General features: G+C 46.7%; 1 protein-coding gene across 4 annotated transcripts in view; it reads left to right on the top strand.

Annotated features, from left to right (window-relative positions):
* LOC129811012 (rab GTPase-activating protein 1-like) overlaps nucleotides 1-18483 on the top strand; it is a 157220-nt gene that overhangs the window by 133708 nt on the left and 5029 nt on the right. For all 4 annotated transcript variants that reach the window (XM_055862108.1, XM_055862097.1, XM_055862116.1 and 1 more), the window contains 6 exons: nucleotides 236-328; nucleotides 3207-3317; nucleotides 3594-3698; nucleotides 4929-5012; nucleotides 8542-8613; nucleotides 12766-12960. In XM_055862108.1, the coding sequence (XP_055718083.1) occupies nucleotides 236-328; nucleotides 3207-3317; nucleotides 3594-3698; nucleotides 4929-5012; nucleotides 8542-8613; nucleotides 12766-12960 (660 nt within the window). The remainder of the gene's footprint in view (nucleotides 1-235; nucleotides 329-3206; nucleotides 3318-3593; nucleotides 3699-4928; nucleotides 5013-8541; nucleotides 8614-12765; nucleotides 12961-18483) is intronic.

The following is an 18483-nucleotide window of genomic DNA, read 5'->3' as shown; positions in this document are numbered from 1 at the left end:
GACACATTTGCTGGTTTGTGTGTAGACGGATAAGTGAACCCATATGAGAAAGTTACTATTTTGTTTTTATTGGGTATTTCAGCTATCACCTGACTGGTACTGTCATCAAAGATGCATTTGTTCCATGACTAGAGCTGTAAGCAGACAGAGGCTATGGGGAGCCTTCACCTCTGTGTCTACTGTACGTACATCTGTAGATGTTGTCCAGTTACAGTGGGTCTGTCTGTCCCTACAGATCAGCCAGAAGAAGCTGAAGAAGTATGAGAATGAATATCACAGCATGAGAGAGCAGCAGGAGCAGCAGGAGGCTCCCATTGAGAGATATGAGGTACGGACACTCAACCAATTCATCAATCAATGTGTTAGATTGTTTACCTGCTTTCAGTCGTTCTATTGTATTGACTTTTGTTATCTTCTCCCAAGAGAGATGGTAATCACAGAACATTTCAGTGATCCAGGGAGTCCAGTTCGGCTCTGAAATAGACTGTGTACACATGCACCTACTTGTACACATATCCAATCCCAGCCCAGTGGAATCCATTAGCTAGTTGTAATGCCATTCATGTCTGCAGTGCAGGTGAATTTGTGTACTGCAGACAGGTCATTTTTTTTTATCAAGGTTCTCAGAGGTTGTTATTTACAAGAATAGTGTAACATTATATATGTCACCAGTCCACTGAAACAGGAAGACGATCTGACGATTTTCAGTAGAGCTCTCTCTCTCTCTCGTCTTTCAGCAACAGGCTACTCTCTCTCTCTCTCTCTCTCTCTCTCTCTCCTTTCAGCAACAGGCTACTCTCTCTCTCTGTCTCTCTCTCTCTCTCTCCTTTCAGCAACAGGCTACTCTCTCTCTCTCTCTCTCTCCTTTCAGCAACAGGCTACTCTCTCTCTCTCTCTCTCTCTCTCTCTCTCTCTCTCTCTCTCTTTCTCTCTATCGTCTTTCAGCAATAGGCTACTCTTTCGCTCTCTCGTCTTTCAGCAACAGGCTACTCAAATTCAAATTCAAGCTGCTTTATTGCTTTATTTATTTATTTTATATATATTTTATTTATTATTTATTTATATACTCTCTCTCTCGTCTTTCAGCAAAAGGCTCTCTCTCTCTCTCTCTCGTCTTTCAGCAACAGGCTCTCTCTCTCTCTCTCTCTCTCGTCTTTCAGCAACAGGCTCTCTCTCTCTCTCTCTCTCGTCTTTCAGCAACAGGCTACTCTCTCTCTCTCTCTCTCGTCTTTCAGCAACAGGCTACTCTCTCTCTCTCTCTCGTCTTTCAGCAACAGGCTCTCTCTCTCTCCCTCTCTCGTCTTTCAGCAACAGGCTACTCTCTCTCGTCTTTCAGCAACAGGCTACTCTCTCTCTCTCTCTCGTCTTTCAGCAACAGGCTACTCTCTCTCTCTCTCTCTCGTCTTTCAGCAACAGGCTACTCTCTCTCTCTCTCTCTCGTCTTTCAGCAACAGGCTACTCTCTCTCTCTCTCTCTCGTCTTTCAGCAACAGGCTACTCTCTCTCTCTCTCTCTCTCTCTCTCGTCTTTCAGCAACAGGCTACTCTCTCTCTCTCTCTCTCGTCTTTCAGCAACAGGCTACTCTCTCTCTCTCTCTCTCGTCTTTCAGCAACAGGCTACTCTCTCTCTCTCTCTCTCGTCTTTCAGCAACAGGCTACTCTCTCTCTCTCTCTCTCTCCTTTCAGCAACAGGCTACTCTCTCTCTCTCTCTCTCTCTCGTCTTTCAGCAACAGGCTACTCTCTCTCTCTCTCTCTCTCTCTCGTCTTTCAGCAACAGGCTACTCTCTCTCTCTCTCTCTCTCTCTCTCTCGTCTTTCAGCAACAGGCTACTCTCTCTCTCTCTCTCTCTCTCGTCTTTCAGCAACAGGCTACTCTCTCTCTCTCTCTCTCTCTCGTCTTTCAGCAACAGGCTACTCTCTCTCTCGTCTTTCAGCAACAGGCTACTCTCTCTCGTCTTTCAGCAACAGGCTACTCTCTCTCTCTCTCTCTCGTCTTTCAGCAACAGGCTCTCTCTCTCTCTCTCTCTCGTCTTTCAGCAACAGGCTACTCTCTCTCTCGTCTTTCAGCAACAGGCTACTCTCTCTCTCTCTCTCGTCTTTCAGCAACAGGCTACTCTCTCTCTCTCTCTCGTCTTTCAGCAACAGGCTACTCTCTCTCTCGTCTTTCAGCAACAGGCTACTCTCTCTCTCTCTCGTCTTTCAGCAACAGGCTACTCTCTCTCTCTCTCTCGTCTTTCAGCAACAGGCTACTCTCTCTCTCTCGTCTTTCAGCAACAGGCTCTCTCTCTCTCTCTCTCGTCTTTCAGCAACAGGCTCTCTCTCTCTCTCGTCTTTCAGCAACAGGCTACTCTCTCTCTCTCTCTCGTCTTTCAGCAACAGGCTACTCTCTCTCTCGTCTTTCAGCAACAGGCTCTCTCTCTCGCTCTCTCGTCTTTCAGCAACAGGCTCTCTCTCTCTCTCTCGCTCTCTCGTCTTTCAGCAACAGGCTACTCTCTCTCTCGTCTTTCAGCAACAGGCTACTCTCTCTCTCTCTCGTCTTTCAGCAACAGGCTCTCTCTCTCTCTCTTATCTTTCAGCAACAGGCTACTCTCTCTCTCGTCTTTCAGCAGCAGGCTACTCTCTCTCTCTCTCTCGTCTTTCAGCAACAGGCTACTCTCTCTCTCGTCTTTCAGCAACAGGCTACTCTCTCTCTCTCTCTCTCGTCTTTCAGCAACAGGCTACTGTCTCTCGTCTTTCAGCAACAGGCTCTCTCTCTCTCTCTCTCTCGTCTTTCAGCAACAGGCTACTGTCTCTCTCGTATTTCAAAAACAGGCTACTCTCTCTCTCTCTCGTCTTTCAGCAACAGGCTACTCTCTCTCTCATCTTTCAGCAACAGGCTACTCTCTCTCTCTCTCGTCTTTCAGCAACAGGCTACTCTCTCTCTCTCTCTCTCTCTCTCTCGTCTTTCAGCAACAGGCTACTCTCTCTCTCTCTCTCTCGTCTTTCAGCAACAGGCTACTCTCTCTCTCTCTCTCTCTCTCGTCTTTCAGCAACAGGCTCTCTCTCTCTCTTTACTCTTTCCAAACCTCCACTCTTTCCACTCTTCATCTCACTGACTCCTCTTAACTTTCTCTCCCAATATCTCTACTTTCTCCCCCTTTTCCTCTCTTCTGAACTCACTCACTCACTCACTCACTCGCTCTTACCTTCCTCGTCTCCTCCGCTGTAGAGGGAGAACCGTCGTCTCCAGGAGGCTAACATGCGTCTGGAGCAGGAGAATGATGACCTGGCCCATGAACTGGTCAGCAGCAAGATCGCTCTGCGCAAAGACCTGGACAACGTAAGACACATCCCACATGTATCCTTTTTTACCTGTGCAAGGCTGTAAACGTGTATGTGTGTGTTTATACATTTTCTAATACTCTGCTAGGGTTTTCTTGTCATTTGGCATTAGCTAATGTCAGTTGACCTGTTCACCTTACCTGTCTGTCTGTCTGTCTGTCTGTCTGTCTGTCTGTCTGTCCGTCCGTCCCTCAGGCTGAGGAGAAAGTAGATGCACTGAGTAGACCTGGTCACCGTACCCATGTGTCTGTCTGTCTGTCTGTCTGTCCCTCAGGCCGAGGAGAAAGTAGACGCACTGAACAAGGAGCTGTTGATGACCAAACAGAAGCTGGTGGATTCAGAGGACGAGAAGAGACGACTAGAGGAGGAGTCTGCACAGGTCTGACTGGCTGGCTGGCTGTCTAACTGTCTGGCTGTCTGGATAGCTGGCTGTCTGTATGGCTAGCTGTCTGTCCGGCTGGCTAGCTGTCTGTCTGGCTAGCTGTCTGTCCGGCTGGCTAGCTGTCTGACTGTCTGTCTGGCTAGCTGGCTGGCTGGCTGGCTAGCTGGCTGACTGTCTGTCTGGCTGTCTGACTGGCTAGCTGTCTGTCTGTCTGGCTAGCTGTCTGTTTGGCTAGCTGTCTGGCTGACTGTCTGTTTGGCTAACTGGCTGTCTGTCTGGTTGACTGTCTGGCTAGCTGTGTGTCTGTCTGGCTAGCTGTCTGGCTGACTCTGTCTGTTTGGCTAGCTGGCTGTCTGTCTATCTGGTTGGCTGTCTATTTAAAATAAAATAAAGATTCCTTTAGTATTGGAAAAGAGAATGGAGGTCCACTGACAATGGACATTGATGTATTGGTTTGATCCATAAATATACCATTGTCCTTTGGAGAGTCGCTGAATGTTTTGTCCATCTTCAGATTGCTTGTCTGTTGTTGCACCTTGATTGGAGAGCAGTGTTGTTTCTCTGTTTCTGTCTCTTTAAGACAGAGGGGGATGATGTCTGTGCACTGTGGCCACTGCCTGTGTTCCAGGACTTTGGTCCAACACAGGACCTGCCAATACCTGCTTTCTCTACGTTATTTCTCATGACATCCACTTACGGGAGAAACAGTCTCTCAAGGGTCATCTGTTGCTGTCCTCTTCATGACTACATTACACTCCTCGTTGAGTGTGTCACTACTGTAGGTAGTTTATACAGGCCCAAGGACAGTTGACTGCTGACCGACAGGAGGTTATCATGTAGGTCACAGTAGGCAGCCATGAGTATCATTCATTCAGTGTATAATATCAATGTGTGTGTCTGCGTCTGCGTGTGTGTCTGCGTGTGTGTCTGAGTGTGCGTCTGCGTGTGTGTCTGTGTGTGCGTGTGCGTCTGCGTGTGCGTCTGCGTCTGCGTGTGCTTGTGCGTGTGTGTCTGCGTGTGCGTCTGCGTGTGTGTCTGAGCGTGCGTCTGAGCGTGCGTCTGCGTGTGCGTCTGTGTGTGCTTGTGCGTGTGTGTCTGCGTGTGCGTCTGCGTGTGTGTCTGCGTGTGCATCTGCGTGTGTGTCTGCGTGTGTGTCTGAGTGTGCGTCTGCGTGTGCATCTGCATGTGCGCGTGCGTCTGCGTGTGCGTCTGCGTGTGTGTCCACAGCTGAAAGAGATGTGCAGGCGGGAGCTGGGTAAATCAGAGTCTGAGATAAAGAAGAATGGTTCCATCATAGGAGAGTACAAACAGGTAAGCTGACAGGAGATATACGACTTTTGTTCTACGTGTATAAAGTAGTTTAAAATTGTATTCTACATAGTGACATATTTATTACTTACCTAGGGACTGTGGATGTAAATTAGCCTTCTAGGTCATTTGTCTACACTATGTTTTGATCACAACTAACAGATAAGGGCCTCCCGAGTTGCGCAGCGGTCTACAGACACACACACAGACACACAGACACACAGACACACAGACACACAGACACACAGACAGACACACAGACACACAGACAGACAGACAGACAGACAGACAGACAGACAGACAGACACAGACAGACAGACAGACAGACAGACACAGACAGACAGACAGACAGACACAGACAGACAGGCACAGACAGACAGGCACAGACAGACAGGCACAGACAGACAGGCACAGACAGACAGGCACAGACAGACAGGCACAGACAGACAGGCACAGACAGACAGGCACAGACAGACAGACACAGACAGACAGGCACAGACAGACAGGCACAGACAGACAGACACAGACAGACAGACACAGACAGACAGACACAGACAGACAGACACACACAGACAGACACACACAGACAGACACACACAGACAGACACACACAGACAGACACACACAGACAGACACACACAGACAGACACACACAAACAGACACAGGCAGACACAGGCAGACACAGGCAGACACAGGCAGACAGACACACAGACCGACAGACACACAGGCAGGCAGACAGGCAGGCAGACGGACAGACAGGCAGACACAGACAGACAGACATGCAGACACAGACAGACAGGAGACACACAGACAGGAGACACACACAGACAGGCAGACACAGACAGACAGGAGACACACAGACAGGAGACACACAGACACAGACAAGAGAGACACAGACACAGACAAGAGACACACAGACACAGACAAGAGACACACAGACACAGACAAGAGACACACAGACAAGAGACACACAGACAAGAGACACACAGGCAAGAGACACACAGGCAAGAGACACACAGGCAAGAGACACACAGGCAAGAGACACACAGGCAAGAGACACACAGACAAGAGACACACAGACAAGATAGACAGACACACAGGCAAGAGACACACAGGCAAGAGACACACAGGCAAGAGACACACAGGCAAGAGACACACAGGCAAGAGACACACAGGCAAGAGACACACAGGCAAGATAGACAGACACACAGACACAGACAAGAGACACACATACAAGAGACACACAGACAAGATAGACAGACAAACAGACACAGACAAGAGACACAGACAAGACAGACAAACACAGACACACAGACAAGAGACACAGCCAAGATACAGACACAGACACATACCAGAGACACAGACACATACAAGAGACACATACAAGAGACACAGACAAGATGCAGACACAGACAAGATACAGACACAGACAAGATACAGACACAGACAAGGTACAGACACAGACAAGAGACACACAGACAAGATAGACAGACACACAGACACAGACAAGAGACACAGGCACAGACAACAGACACAGACACACAGATAGACAGACAGGGAACTCCCAGTCAGGCTTTGGCTACCATACTCACAGGGACGTATAGATTCTCTGAGTCACTCATAGGACAGTGGTTATTTTGAAGGAGGGGGTTTAGCTGTGGGATAAGGGTTTGTTATGAGCAGGTTTTAACATTATTTATATGATCTCTGTCTGTTGTCAACTTTTCACACTTTAGAACCTCTCATTTTAGAGACACCCCCCCTACCCTTCACCCTCCGACCTTTGCCCCCCCACCCCTTCACCCTCCGACCTTTGCCCCCCACCCTTCACCCTCCGACCTTTTCCCCCCCACCCCTTCACCCTCCGACCTTTGCCCCCCCACCCCTACACCCTCCGACCTTTGCGCCCCTACACCCTCCGACCTTTACCCCCCCCACCCTTACACAAATCAACAAATAATGTATTTATTTTTTGTCACATAAACATGGTTAGCAGATGTTAAGGTGAGTGTAGCGAAATGCTTGTGCTTCTAGTTCCGACAATGCAGTAATAACCAACGAGTAATCTAACCTAACAATTCCACAACTACTACCTTATACACACAAGTGTAAAGGGATAAAGAATATGTACATAAAGATATATGAATGAGTGATGGTACAGAACGGCATAGGCAAGATGCAGTAGATGGTATAGAGTACAGTATATACATATGAGATGAGTAATGTAGGGTATGTAAACATAAAGTGGCATAGTTTAAAGTGGCTAGTGATACATATATTACATAAAGATGGCAAGATGCATATACATTATATTAAGTGGCATTGTTTAAAGTGGCTAGTGATACATTTTTGATCAATTCCCATCAATTCCCATTATTAAAGTGGCTGGAGTTGAGTCAGTATGTTGGCAGCAGCCACTCAATGTTAGTGGTGGCTGTTTAACAGTCTGATGGCCTTGAGATAGAAGCTGTTTTTCAGTCTCTCGGTCCCTGCTTTGATGCACCTGTACTGACCTCGCTTTCTGGATGATAGCGCGGTGAACAGGCACTGGCTCGGGCGGTTGTTGTCCTTGATGATCTTTATGGCCTTCCTGTGACATCGGGTGGTGTAGGTGTCCTGGAGGGCAGGTAGTTTGCCCCCAGTGATGCGTTGTGCAGACCGCACTACCCTCTGGAGAGCCTTACGGTTGTGGGCAGAGCAGTTGACGTACCAGGCGGTGATACAGCCCGACAGGATGCTCTCGATTGTGCATCTGTAGAAGTTTGTGAGTGTTTTTGGTGACAAGCCGAATGTTTTCAGCCTCCTGAGGTTGAAGAGGCGCTGCTGCGCCTTCTTCACAACGCTGTCTGTGTGGGTGGACCAATTCAGTTTGTCCGTGATGTGTACACCGAGGAACTTAACTTACTACCCTCTCCACTACTGTCCCGTCGATGTGGATAGGAGGGTGCTCCCTCTGCTGTTTCCTGAAGTTCACAATCATCTCCTTTGTTTTGTTGACGTTGAGTGTGAGGTTATTTTCCTGACACCACACTCCGTGGACCCTCACCTCCTCCCTGTAGGCCGTCTCGTCGTTGTTGGTAATCAAGCCTACCACTGTAGTGTCGTCCGCAAACTTGATGATTGTGTTGGAGGCGTGCATGGCCACGCAGTCGTGGGTGAACAGGGAGTACAGGAGAGGGCTCAGAACGCACCCCTAAGGGGCCCCAATGTTGAGGATCAGCTGGGTGGTGATGTTGTTACCTACCCTCACCACCTGGGGGCGGCCCGTCAGGAAGTCCAGTACCCAGTTGCACCCTCCGACCTTTGCGCCCCCCACCCTCCGACCTTTGCCTCTCCCCCACCCTTACACCCTCCGACCTTTGCCTCCCCCAACCCCTACACCCTCCGACCTTTGCCTCCCCCCCCACCCCTACACCCTCAGACCTTTGACTCCCCCACACAGTCCAATACGTCCCCACAAGTTTTGTCTGTCTGTGTGGAGTTGACCTCAGTGCTCTGTTTGACCTTTGACCTCTGTGTTGACCCCTGTAGATCTGCTCTCAGCTCAGTGAGCGTCTGGAGAAACAGCAGATCGCCAACAAGGGAGAGGTGGAGAAAATCCGGGTGAGTCCCCATCATCACATGACCTGACACACGATCACATGACAGACCGCAATCACATCAAACAATCACATGACAGATATGACAGACCACTGTATTAAAACACGTGACGTCACACAAACAAATGACCGGCAAGACACACAATCAATCACATGACACGCAATCACGTAACATGACAGAGTACTGTATTCAAATGTTGATGCTCTGTCTGTGTGGCTGTGTGAGTGTTTGTAGTTGTGCTTAGCGAGTTAACGTATGTTAACTCTGTTGATGTATGGACTGTTTATGTATACAGGTTAGTCTCATGTAGAATGTCAAGTGTGTAGTATCAACAAACATGATTATAGCCTTAGTGTAATTATATGCAAACATTAGTAGTCTAATATGAGGATTATGATAAAGAATCCATTGTGAACCCCTTTTGATGACACAGACAGAGTAGCCCAGTTCTTTGTTTGTGAACAGTGATAGTGGATGGCAAGTACAGCCAGGACTGTAGTGTTTCTCATGTCCAGGCTAGGCGTGGTGATGGGGCGGAAGAGAAGGCTCTTGAAGCAGCTGAGGACTGTCTCGCCAGTGGAGGAGAGACACTCACCCTGACCCTCACCCTGACACTCACCCTCACCCCGACCCTCACCCTGACACTCACCCTGACCCTCACCCTGACCCTGACACTCAGCCTGACACTTAAAACCTCTTCTCATCCGCTTGCTAGCTTCCTTACAACCACACTGTCCATTACAGCAGCAGCAGCCTGTACTTACTCAATCCCACACCGCCCGGGGGGCTTATATACTCCCTTAAAAGATTGCCAATAGTACTGTTTGTCTATTTTGAAACGCCGTAGCCATTATACACTTCCTCAAAATAGCCAGCTTTAATCTAAGATAATTCAAGATATGTCATTTATTTTGACGTTTTTGCCAAAGAAATCTTAGTCATGCAATTTTACATCTAACTCATATTTCTTTCAGTTAAAAAATTTAAACGAGTAGTCTCTCATTGAATGACAACAAAGATTTTATTGAAGAATCACTACTGTTGACCAATCACCGACGAAGGGGTGTAGACTTCGGCTTACCTCCAGAAAAAAAATGTGTGTGCCCAAACAGCCGAAAAAACGCTAACCGAAGTCCAAAACAAACAAAAACAAACATAATGTCTTCATAATATATACACAAAGTCTACCGAACTGTTTCAGCAGGGAAGCTTCCGGATGCCTTTAGATGCTCTGTGGTGTAGTGTTATAACCTGTACCTGATTTATATAGTGTTATAACCTGTACCTGATTTATATAGTGTTATAACCTGTACCTGATTTATATAGTATAGTGTTATAACCTGTACCTGATTTATATAGTATAGTGTTATAACCTGTACCTGATTTATATAGTGTTATAACCTGTACCTGATTTATATAGTGTTATAACCTGTACCTGATTTATATAGTGTAGTGTTATAACCTGTACCTGATTTATGTAGTGTTATAACCTGTACCTGATTTATGTGGTGTAGTGTTATAACCTGTACCTGATGTATGTAGTGTTATAACCTGTACATGGTTTATGTGGTGTAGTGTTATAACCTGTACCTGATGTATGTAGTGTTATAACCTGTACCTGATTTATATAGTGTATTGTTATAACCTGTACCTGATTTATGTAGTGTTATAACCTGTACCTGATTTATATAGTGTAGTGTTATAACCTGTACCTGATGTATGTAGTGTTATAACCTGTACCTGATTTATATAGTGTATTGTTATAACCTGTACCTGATTTATATAGTGTATTGTTATAACCTGTACCTGATTTATATAGTGTAGTGGAATAACCTGTACCTGATTTATGTGGTGTAGTGTTATAACCTGTACCTGATGTATGTAGTGTTATTACCTGTACATGGTTTATATAGTGTAGTGTTATAACCTGTACCTGATTTATGTGGTGTTATAACCTGTACATGGTTTATATAGTGTAGTGTTATAACCTGTACCTGATTTATATAGTGTAGTGTTATAACCTGTACCTGATTTATATAGTGTTATAACCTGTACCTGACTTATATAGTGTATTGTTATGACCTGTACCTGATTTATATAGTGTTATAACCTGTACCTGATTTATATAGTGTAGTGTTATAACCTGTACCTGACTTATATAGTGTATTGTTATGACCTGTACCTGATTTATATAGTGTTATAACCTGTACCTGATTTATATAGTATAGTGTTATAATCTGTACCTGATTTATATAGTATAGTGTTATAACCTGTACCTGATTTATATAGTATAGTGTTATAATCTGTACCTGATTTATATAGTGTAGTGGAATAACCTGTACCTGATTTATGTAGTGTAGTGGAATAACCTGTACCTGATTTATATAGTGTAGTGGAATAACCTGTACCTGATTTATATAGTGTAGTGGAATAACCTGTACCTGATTTATATAGTGTAGTGGAATAACCTGTACCTGATTTATGTAGTGTAGTGGAATAACCTGTACCTGATTTATATAGTGTTATAACCTGTACCTGGTTTATGTGGTGTAGTGGAATAACCTGTACCTAGTTTATGTAGTGTAGATTTATGTAGTGTAGTGGAATAACCTGTACCTGATTTATATAGTGTAGTGGAATAACCTGTACCTGATTTATGTAGTGTAGTGGAATAACCTGTACCTGATTTATGTGGTGTAGTGGAATAACCTGTACCTGATTTATGTGGTGTAGTGGAATAACCTGTACCTGGTTTATATAGTGTAGATTTATGTAGTGTAGTGGAATCACCTGTACCTGATTTATATAGTGTAGATTTATGTAGTGTAGTGGAATAACCTGTACCTGATTTATATAGTGTAGTGGAATAACCTGTACCTGGTTTATGTGGTGTAGTGGAATAACCTGTACCTGGTTTATGTAGTGTAGATTTATGTAGTGTAGTGGAATAACCTGTACCTGGTTTATATAGTGTGGTGGAATAACCTGTACCTGGTTTATATAGTGTGGTGGAATAACCTGTACCTGGTTTATATAGTGTGGTGGAATAACCTGTACCTGGTTTATGTGGTGTAGTGGAATCACCTGTACCTGATTTATATAGTGTAGTGGAATAACCTGTACCAGGTTTATATAGTGTAGATTTATCTAGTGTAGTGGAATAGCCTGTACCTGATTTATATAGTGTAGTGGAATAACCTGTACCTGATTTATATAGTGTAGTGGAATAACCTGTACCTGGTGTATGTGGTGTAGTGGAATAACCTGTACCTGGTTTATGTAGTGTAGCTTTATGTAGTGTAGTGGAATAACCTGTACCTGGTTTATATAGTGTGGTGGAATAACCTGTACCTGGTTTATATAGTGTGGTGGAATAACCTGTACCTGGTTTATATAGTGTAGTGGAATAACCTGTACCTGGTTTATATAGTGTGGTGGAATAACCTGTACCTGGTTTATATAGTGTGGTGGAATAACCTGTACCTGGTTTATATAGTGTGGTGGAATAACCTGTACCTGGTTTATATAGTGTAGTGGAATAACCTGTACCTGGTTTATATAGTGTAGATTTATGTAGTGTAGTGGAATAACCTGTACCTGATTTATATAGTGTAGTGGAATAACCTGTACCTGGTTTATATAGTGTAGATTTATGTAGTGTAGTGGAATAACCTGTACCTGATTTATATAGTGTAGTGGAATAACCTGTACCTGATTTATATAGTATAGTGGAATAACATGTGACCTGGTTTATATAGTGTGGTGGAATAACCTGTACCTGGTTTATATAGTGTAGTGGAATAACCTGTACCTGGTTTGTGTGGTGTAGTGGAATAACCTGTACCTGGTTTATGTAGTGTAGATTTATGTAGCGTAGTGGAATAACCTGTACCTGGTTTATATAGTGTGGTGGAATAACCTGTACCTGGTTTATAGAGTGTGGTGGAATAACCCGTACCTGGTTTATATAGGGTAGTGGAATAACCTGTACCTGGTTTATATAGTGTAGTGGAATAACCTGTGACTTGGTCTAACCCGTAGATGGCTGTGAGAAGTAGAGTCCTCCTTAACAAGTAGGGTCATCTCTAATGGGATAAGGTTAGGGTTAGAGATGCAATGTTGTAACCTGGCCTATGATGTCTCTCTCTCCCCCAGCTGAAGGTGGGGGGCTGTGAGAAGTGCTCTATCCTCTTCAACAAGGAGGGTCGTCTAAAGGCAGTGAAGAAGATGGAGGGCAGCGAGGAAGAGACGGATGAGGAGAAGGAGGGTCTGAAGAACCAGCTCAGAGAGATGGAGCTGGAACTGGCCCAGACCAAACTACAACTGGTAGAGGCAGAGTGCAAGATACAGGTACTGACCCTGACCAATGATACAGGTACTGACCCTGACCAATGATACAGGTACTGACCCTGACCAATGATACACGTACTGACCCTGACCAATGATACAGGTACTGACTCTGACCAATGATACAGGTACTGACCCTAACCCATACCAATGATACAGGTACTGACCCTGACCAATGATACAGGTACCGACCCTAACCCAGACCAACGATACAGGTACTGACCCTAACCCAGACCAATGATACAGGTACTGACCCAGACCAATGATACAGGTACTGACCCAGACCAATGATACAGGTACTGACCCAGACCAATGATACAGGTACTGACCCATACCAATGATACAGGTACTGACCCAGACCAATGATACAGGTACTGACCCTGACCAATGATACAGGTACTGACCCAGACCAATGATACAGGTACTGACCCAGACCAATGATACAGGTACTGACCCTAACCTAGACCAACGATACAGGTACTGGCCCTGACCCAGACCAATGATACAGGTACTGACCCAGACCAATGATACAGGTACTGACCCTAACCCAGACCAACGATACAGGTACTGGCCCTGACCCAGACCAATGATACAGGTACTGACCCAGACCAATGATACAGGTACTGACCCTAACCCAGACCAACGATACAGGTACTGACCCTGACCCAGACCAATGATACAGGTACTGACCCAGACCAATGATACAGGTACTAACCTTGACCTTGACCCTAACCCAGACCAATGATACAGGTACTGACCCTGACCCAGACCAACGATACAGGTACTGACCCTGACCCAGACCAATGATACAGGTACTGACCCAGACCAATGACACAGGTACTGACCCCTAACCCAGACCAATGATACAGGTACTGACCCTAACCCAGACCAACGATACAGGTACTGGCCCTAACCCAGACCAACGATACAAGTACTGACCCTAACCCAGACCAACGATACAGGTACTGGCCCAGACCAATGATACAGGTACTGACCCAGACCAATGACACAGGTACTGACCCCTAACCCAGACCAATGATAAAGGTACTGACCCTAACCCAGACCAACGATACAGGTACTGACCCTAACCCAGACCAACGATACAGGTACTGACCCTGACCCAGACCAACGATACAGGTACTGACCCTGACCCAGACCAATGATACAGGTACTGACCCTAACCCAGACCAACGATACAGGTACTGACCCTAACCCAGACCAATGATACAGGTACTAACCTTGACCTTGACCTTGACCCTAACCCAGACCAATGATACAGGTACTGACCCTGACCCAGACCAACGATACAGGTACTGACCCTGACCCAGACCAATGATACAGGTACTGACCCAGACCAATGACACAGGTACTGACCCCTAACCCAGACCAATGATACAGGTACTGACCCTAACCCAGACCAACGATACAGGTACTGGCCCTAACCCAGACCAACGATACAGGTACTGACCCTAACCCAGACCAACGATACAGGTACTGACCCTAACCCATACCAATGATACAGGTACTGACCCAGACCAATGATACAGGTACTGACCCCTAACCCAGACCAATGATACAGGTACTGACCCCTAACCTAGACCAATGATACAGGTACTAACCCTAACCCAGACCCAGACCAATGATACAGGTACTGACCCCTAACCCAGACCAATGATACTGGTACTGACCCCTAACCCAGACCAATGATACTGGTACTGACCCCTAACCCAGACCAATGATACTGATACTGACCCCTAACCCAGACCAATGATACAGGTACTGGCCCTAACCCATACCAATGATACAGGTACTGACCCTAACCCAGACCAACGATACAGGTACTGGCCCTAACCCAGACCAACGATACAGGTACTGACCCTAACCCAGACCAATGATACAGGTACTGACCCTAACCCAGACCAACGATACAGGTACTGACCCTAACCCAGACCAACGATACAGGTACTGGCCCTGACCCAGACCAATGATACTGGTACTGACCCAGACCAATGATACAGGTACTGACCCTAACCCATACCAATGATACAGGTACTGACCCAGACCAATGATACAGATACTGACCCAGACCAATGATACAGATACTGACCCAGACCAATGATACAGGTACTGACCCTAACCCAGACCCAGACCAATGATACAGGTACTGACCCCTAACCCAGACCAATGATACAGGTACTGACCCTAACCAATGATACAGGTACTGGCCTGACCCAGACCAATGATACAGGTACTGACCCCTAACCCAGACCAATGATACAGGTACTGACCCCTAACCCAGACCAATGATACAGGTACTGACCCCTAACCCAGACCAATGATACTGGTACTGACCCCTAACTCAGACCAATGATACTGGTACTGACCCTGACCCAGACCAATGATACTGGTACTGACCCCTAACCCAGACCAATGATACTGGTACTGACCCCTAACCCAGACCAATGATACTGGTACTGACCCCTAACCCAGACCAATGATACTGGTACTGACCCCTAACCCAGACCAATGATACTGGTACTGGCCTGACCCAGACCAATGATACAGGTACTGACCCCTAACCCAGACCAATGATACAGGTACTGACCCTAACCCAGACCAATGATACTGGTACTGACCCCTAACCCAGACCAATGATACTGGTACTGACCCCTAACCCAGACCAATGATACTGGTACTGGCCCTAACCCAGACCAATGATACTGGTACGGACCCCTAACCCAGACCAATGATACTGGTACTGACCCCTAACCCAGACCAATGATACAGGTACTGACCCTAACCCATACCAATGATACAGGTACTGACCCCTAACCCAGACCAATGATACTGGTACTGACCCCTAACCCAGACCAATGATACTGGTACTGACCCCTAACCCAGACCAATGATACTGGTACTGACCCCTAACCCAGACCAATGATACAGGTACTGACCCCTAACCCAGACCAATGATACAGGTACTGACCCCTAACCCAGACCAATGATACTGGTACTGACCCCTGACCCAGACCAATGATACTGGTACTGACCCCTAACCCAGACCAATGATACTGGTACTGACCCCTAACCCAGACCAATGATACAGGTACTGACCCCTAACCCAGACCAATGATACTGGTACTGACCCCTGACCCAGACCAATGATACTGGTACTGACCCCTAACCCATACCAATGATACAAATACTGACCCTGACCCAGACCAATGATACAGGTACTGACCCATACCAATGATACAGGTACTGACCCCTGACCCATACCAATGATACAGGTACTGACCCCTAACCCAGACCAATGATACAGGTACTGACCCCTAACCCTGACCCAGACCAATGATACAGGTACTGACCCCTAACCCAGACCAATGATACTGGTACTGACCCCTAACCCAGACCAATGATACTGGTACTGACCCCTAACCCAGACCAATGATACTGGTACTGACCCCTAACCCAGACCAATGATACTGATACTGACCCCTAACCCAGACCAATGATACTGGTACTGACCCCTAACCCAGACCAATGATACAGGTACTGACCCCTAACCCAGACCAATGATACAGGTACTGACCCTAACCCAGACCCAGACCAATGATACAGGTACTGACCCCTAACCCAGACCAATGATACTGGTACTGACCCCTAACCCAGACCAATGATACTGGTACTGACCCCTAACCCAGACCAATGATACTGATACTGACCCCTAACCCAGACCAATGATACAGGTACTGGCCCTAAACCATACCAATGATACAGGTACTAACCCCTAACCCAGACCAATGATACAGGTACTGACCCCTAACCCAGACCAACGATACAGGTACTGGCCCTAACCCAGACCAACGATACAGGTACTGACCCTAACCCAGACCAACGATACAGGTACTGACCCTAACCCAGACCAACGATACAGGTACTGACCCCTAACCCAGACCAACGATACAGGTACTGGCCCTAACCCAGACCAACGATACAGGTACTGACCCTAACCCAGACCAATGATACAGGTACTGACCCTAACCCAGACCAACGATACAGGTACTGGCCCTAACCCAGACCAATGATACAGGTACTGACCCTAACCCAGACCAACGATACAGGTACTGACCCTAACCCAGACCAATGATACAGGTACTGGCCCTAACCCAGACCAATGATACAGGTACTGGCCCTAACCCAGACCAACGATACAGGTACTGACCCTAACCCATACCAATGATACAGGTACTGACCCCTAACCCAGACCAACGATACAGGTACTGGCCCTAACCCAGACCAACGATACAGGTACTGACCCTAACCCAGACCAATGATACAGGTACTGACCCTAACCCAGACCAACGATACAGGTACTCACCCTGACCCAGACCAATGATACTGGTACTGACCCATACCAATGATACAGGTACTGACCCAGACCAATGATACAGGTACTGACCCTAACCCATACCAATGATACAGGTACTGACCCAGACCAATGATACAGATACTGACCCAGACCAATGATACAGGTACTGACCCCTAACCCAGACCAATGATACAGGTACTGACCCTAACCCAGACCCAGACCAATGATACAGGTACTGACCCCTAACCCAGACCAATGATACAGGTACTGACCCCTAACCCAGACCAATGATACAGGTACTGACCCTAACCCAGACCCAGACCAATGATACAGGTACTGACCCCTAACCCAGACCAATGATACAGGTACTGACCCTAACCAATGATACAGGTACTGGCCTGACCCAGACCAATGATACAGGTACTGACCCCTAACCCAGACCAATGATACAGGTACTGACCCCTAACCCAGACCAATGATACAGGTACTGACCCCTAACCCAGACCAATGATACTGGTACTGACCCCTAACCCAGACCAATGATACTGGTACTGACCCCTAACCCAGACCAATGATACTGGTACTGACCCCTAACCCAGACCAATGATACTGGTACTGGCCTGACCCAGACCAATGATACAGGTACTGACCCCTAACCCAGACCAATGATACAGGTACTGACCCTAACCCAGACCAATGATACTGGTACTGACCCCTAACCCAGACCAATGATACTGGTACTGACCCCTAACCCAGACCAATGATACTGGTACTGGCCCTAACCCAGACCAATGATACTGGTACTGACCCCTAACCCAGACCAATGATACTGGTACTGACCCCTAACCCAGACCAATGATACAGGTACTGACCCTAACCCATACCAATGATACAGGTACTGACCCCTAACCCAGACCAATGATACTGGTACTGACCCCTAACCCAGACCAATGATACTGGTACTGACCCCTAACCCAGACCAATGATACTGGTACTGACCCCTAACCCAGACCAATGATACTGGTACTGACCCCTAACCCAGACCAATGATACAGGTACTGACCCCTAACCCAGACCAATGATACAGGTACTGACCCCTAACCCAGACCAATGATACTGGTACTGACCCCTGACCCAGACCAATGATACTGGTA

The sequence above is a fragment of the Salvelinus fontinalis genome, chromosome 2, assembly GCF_029448725.1.
Source record: "Salvelinus fontinalis isolate EN_2023a chromosome 2, ASM2944872v1, whole genome shotgun sequence".
Taxonomy (NCBI): domain Eukaryota; kingdom Metazoa; phylum Chordata; class Actinopteri; order Salmoniformes; family Salmonidae; genus Salvelinus; species Salvelinus fontinalis.
Note: the sequence above shows the minus strand (reverse complement) of the source record. Positions and strands in the feature narration are given on the sequence as shown.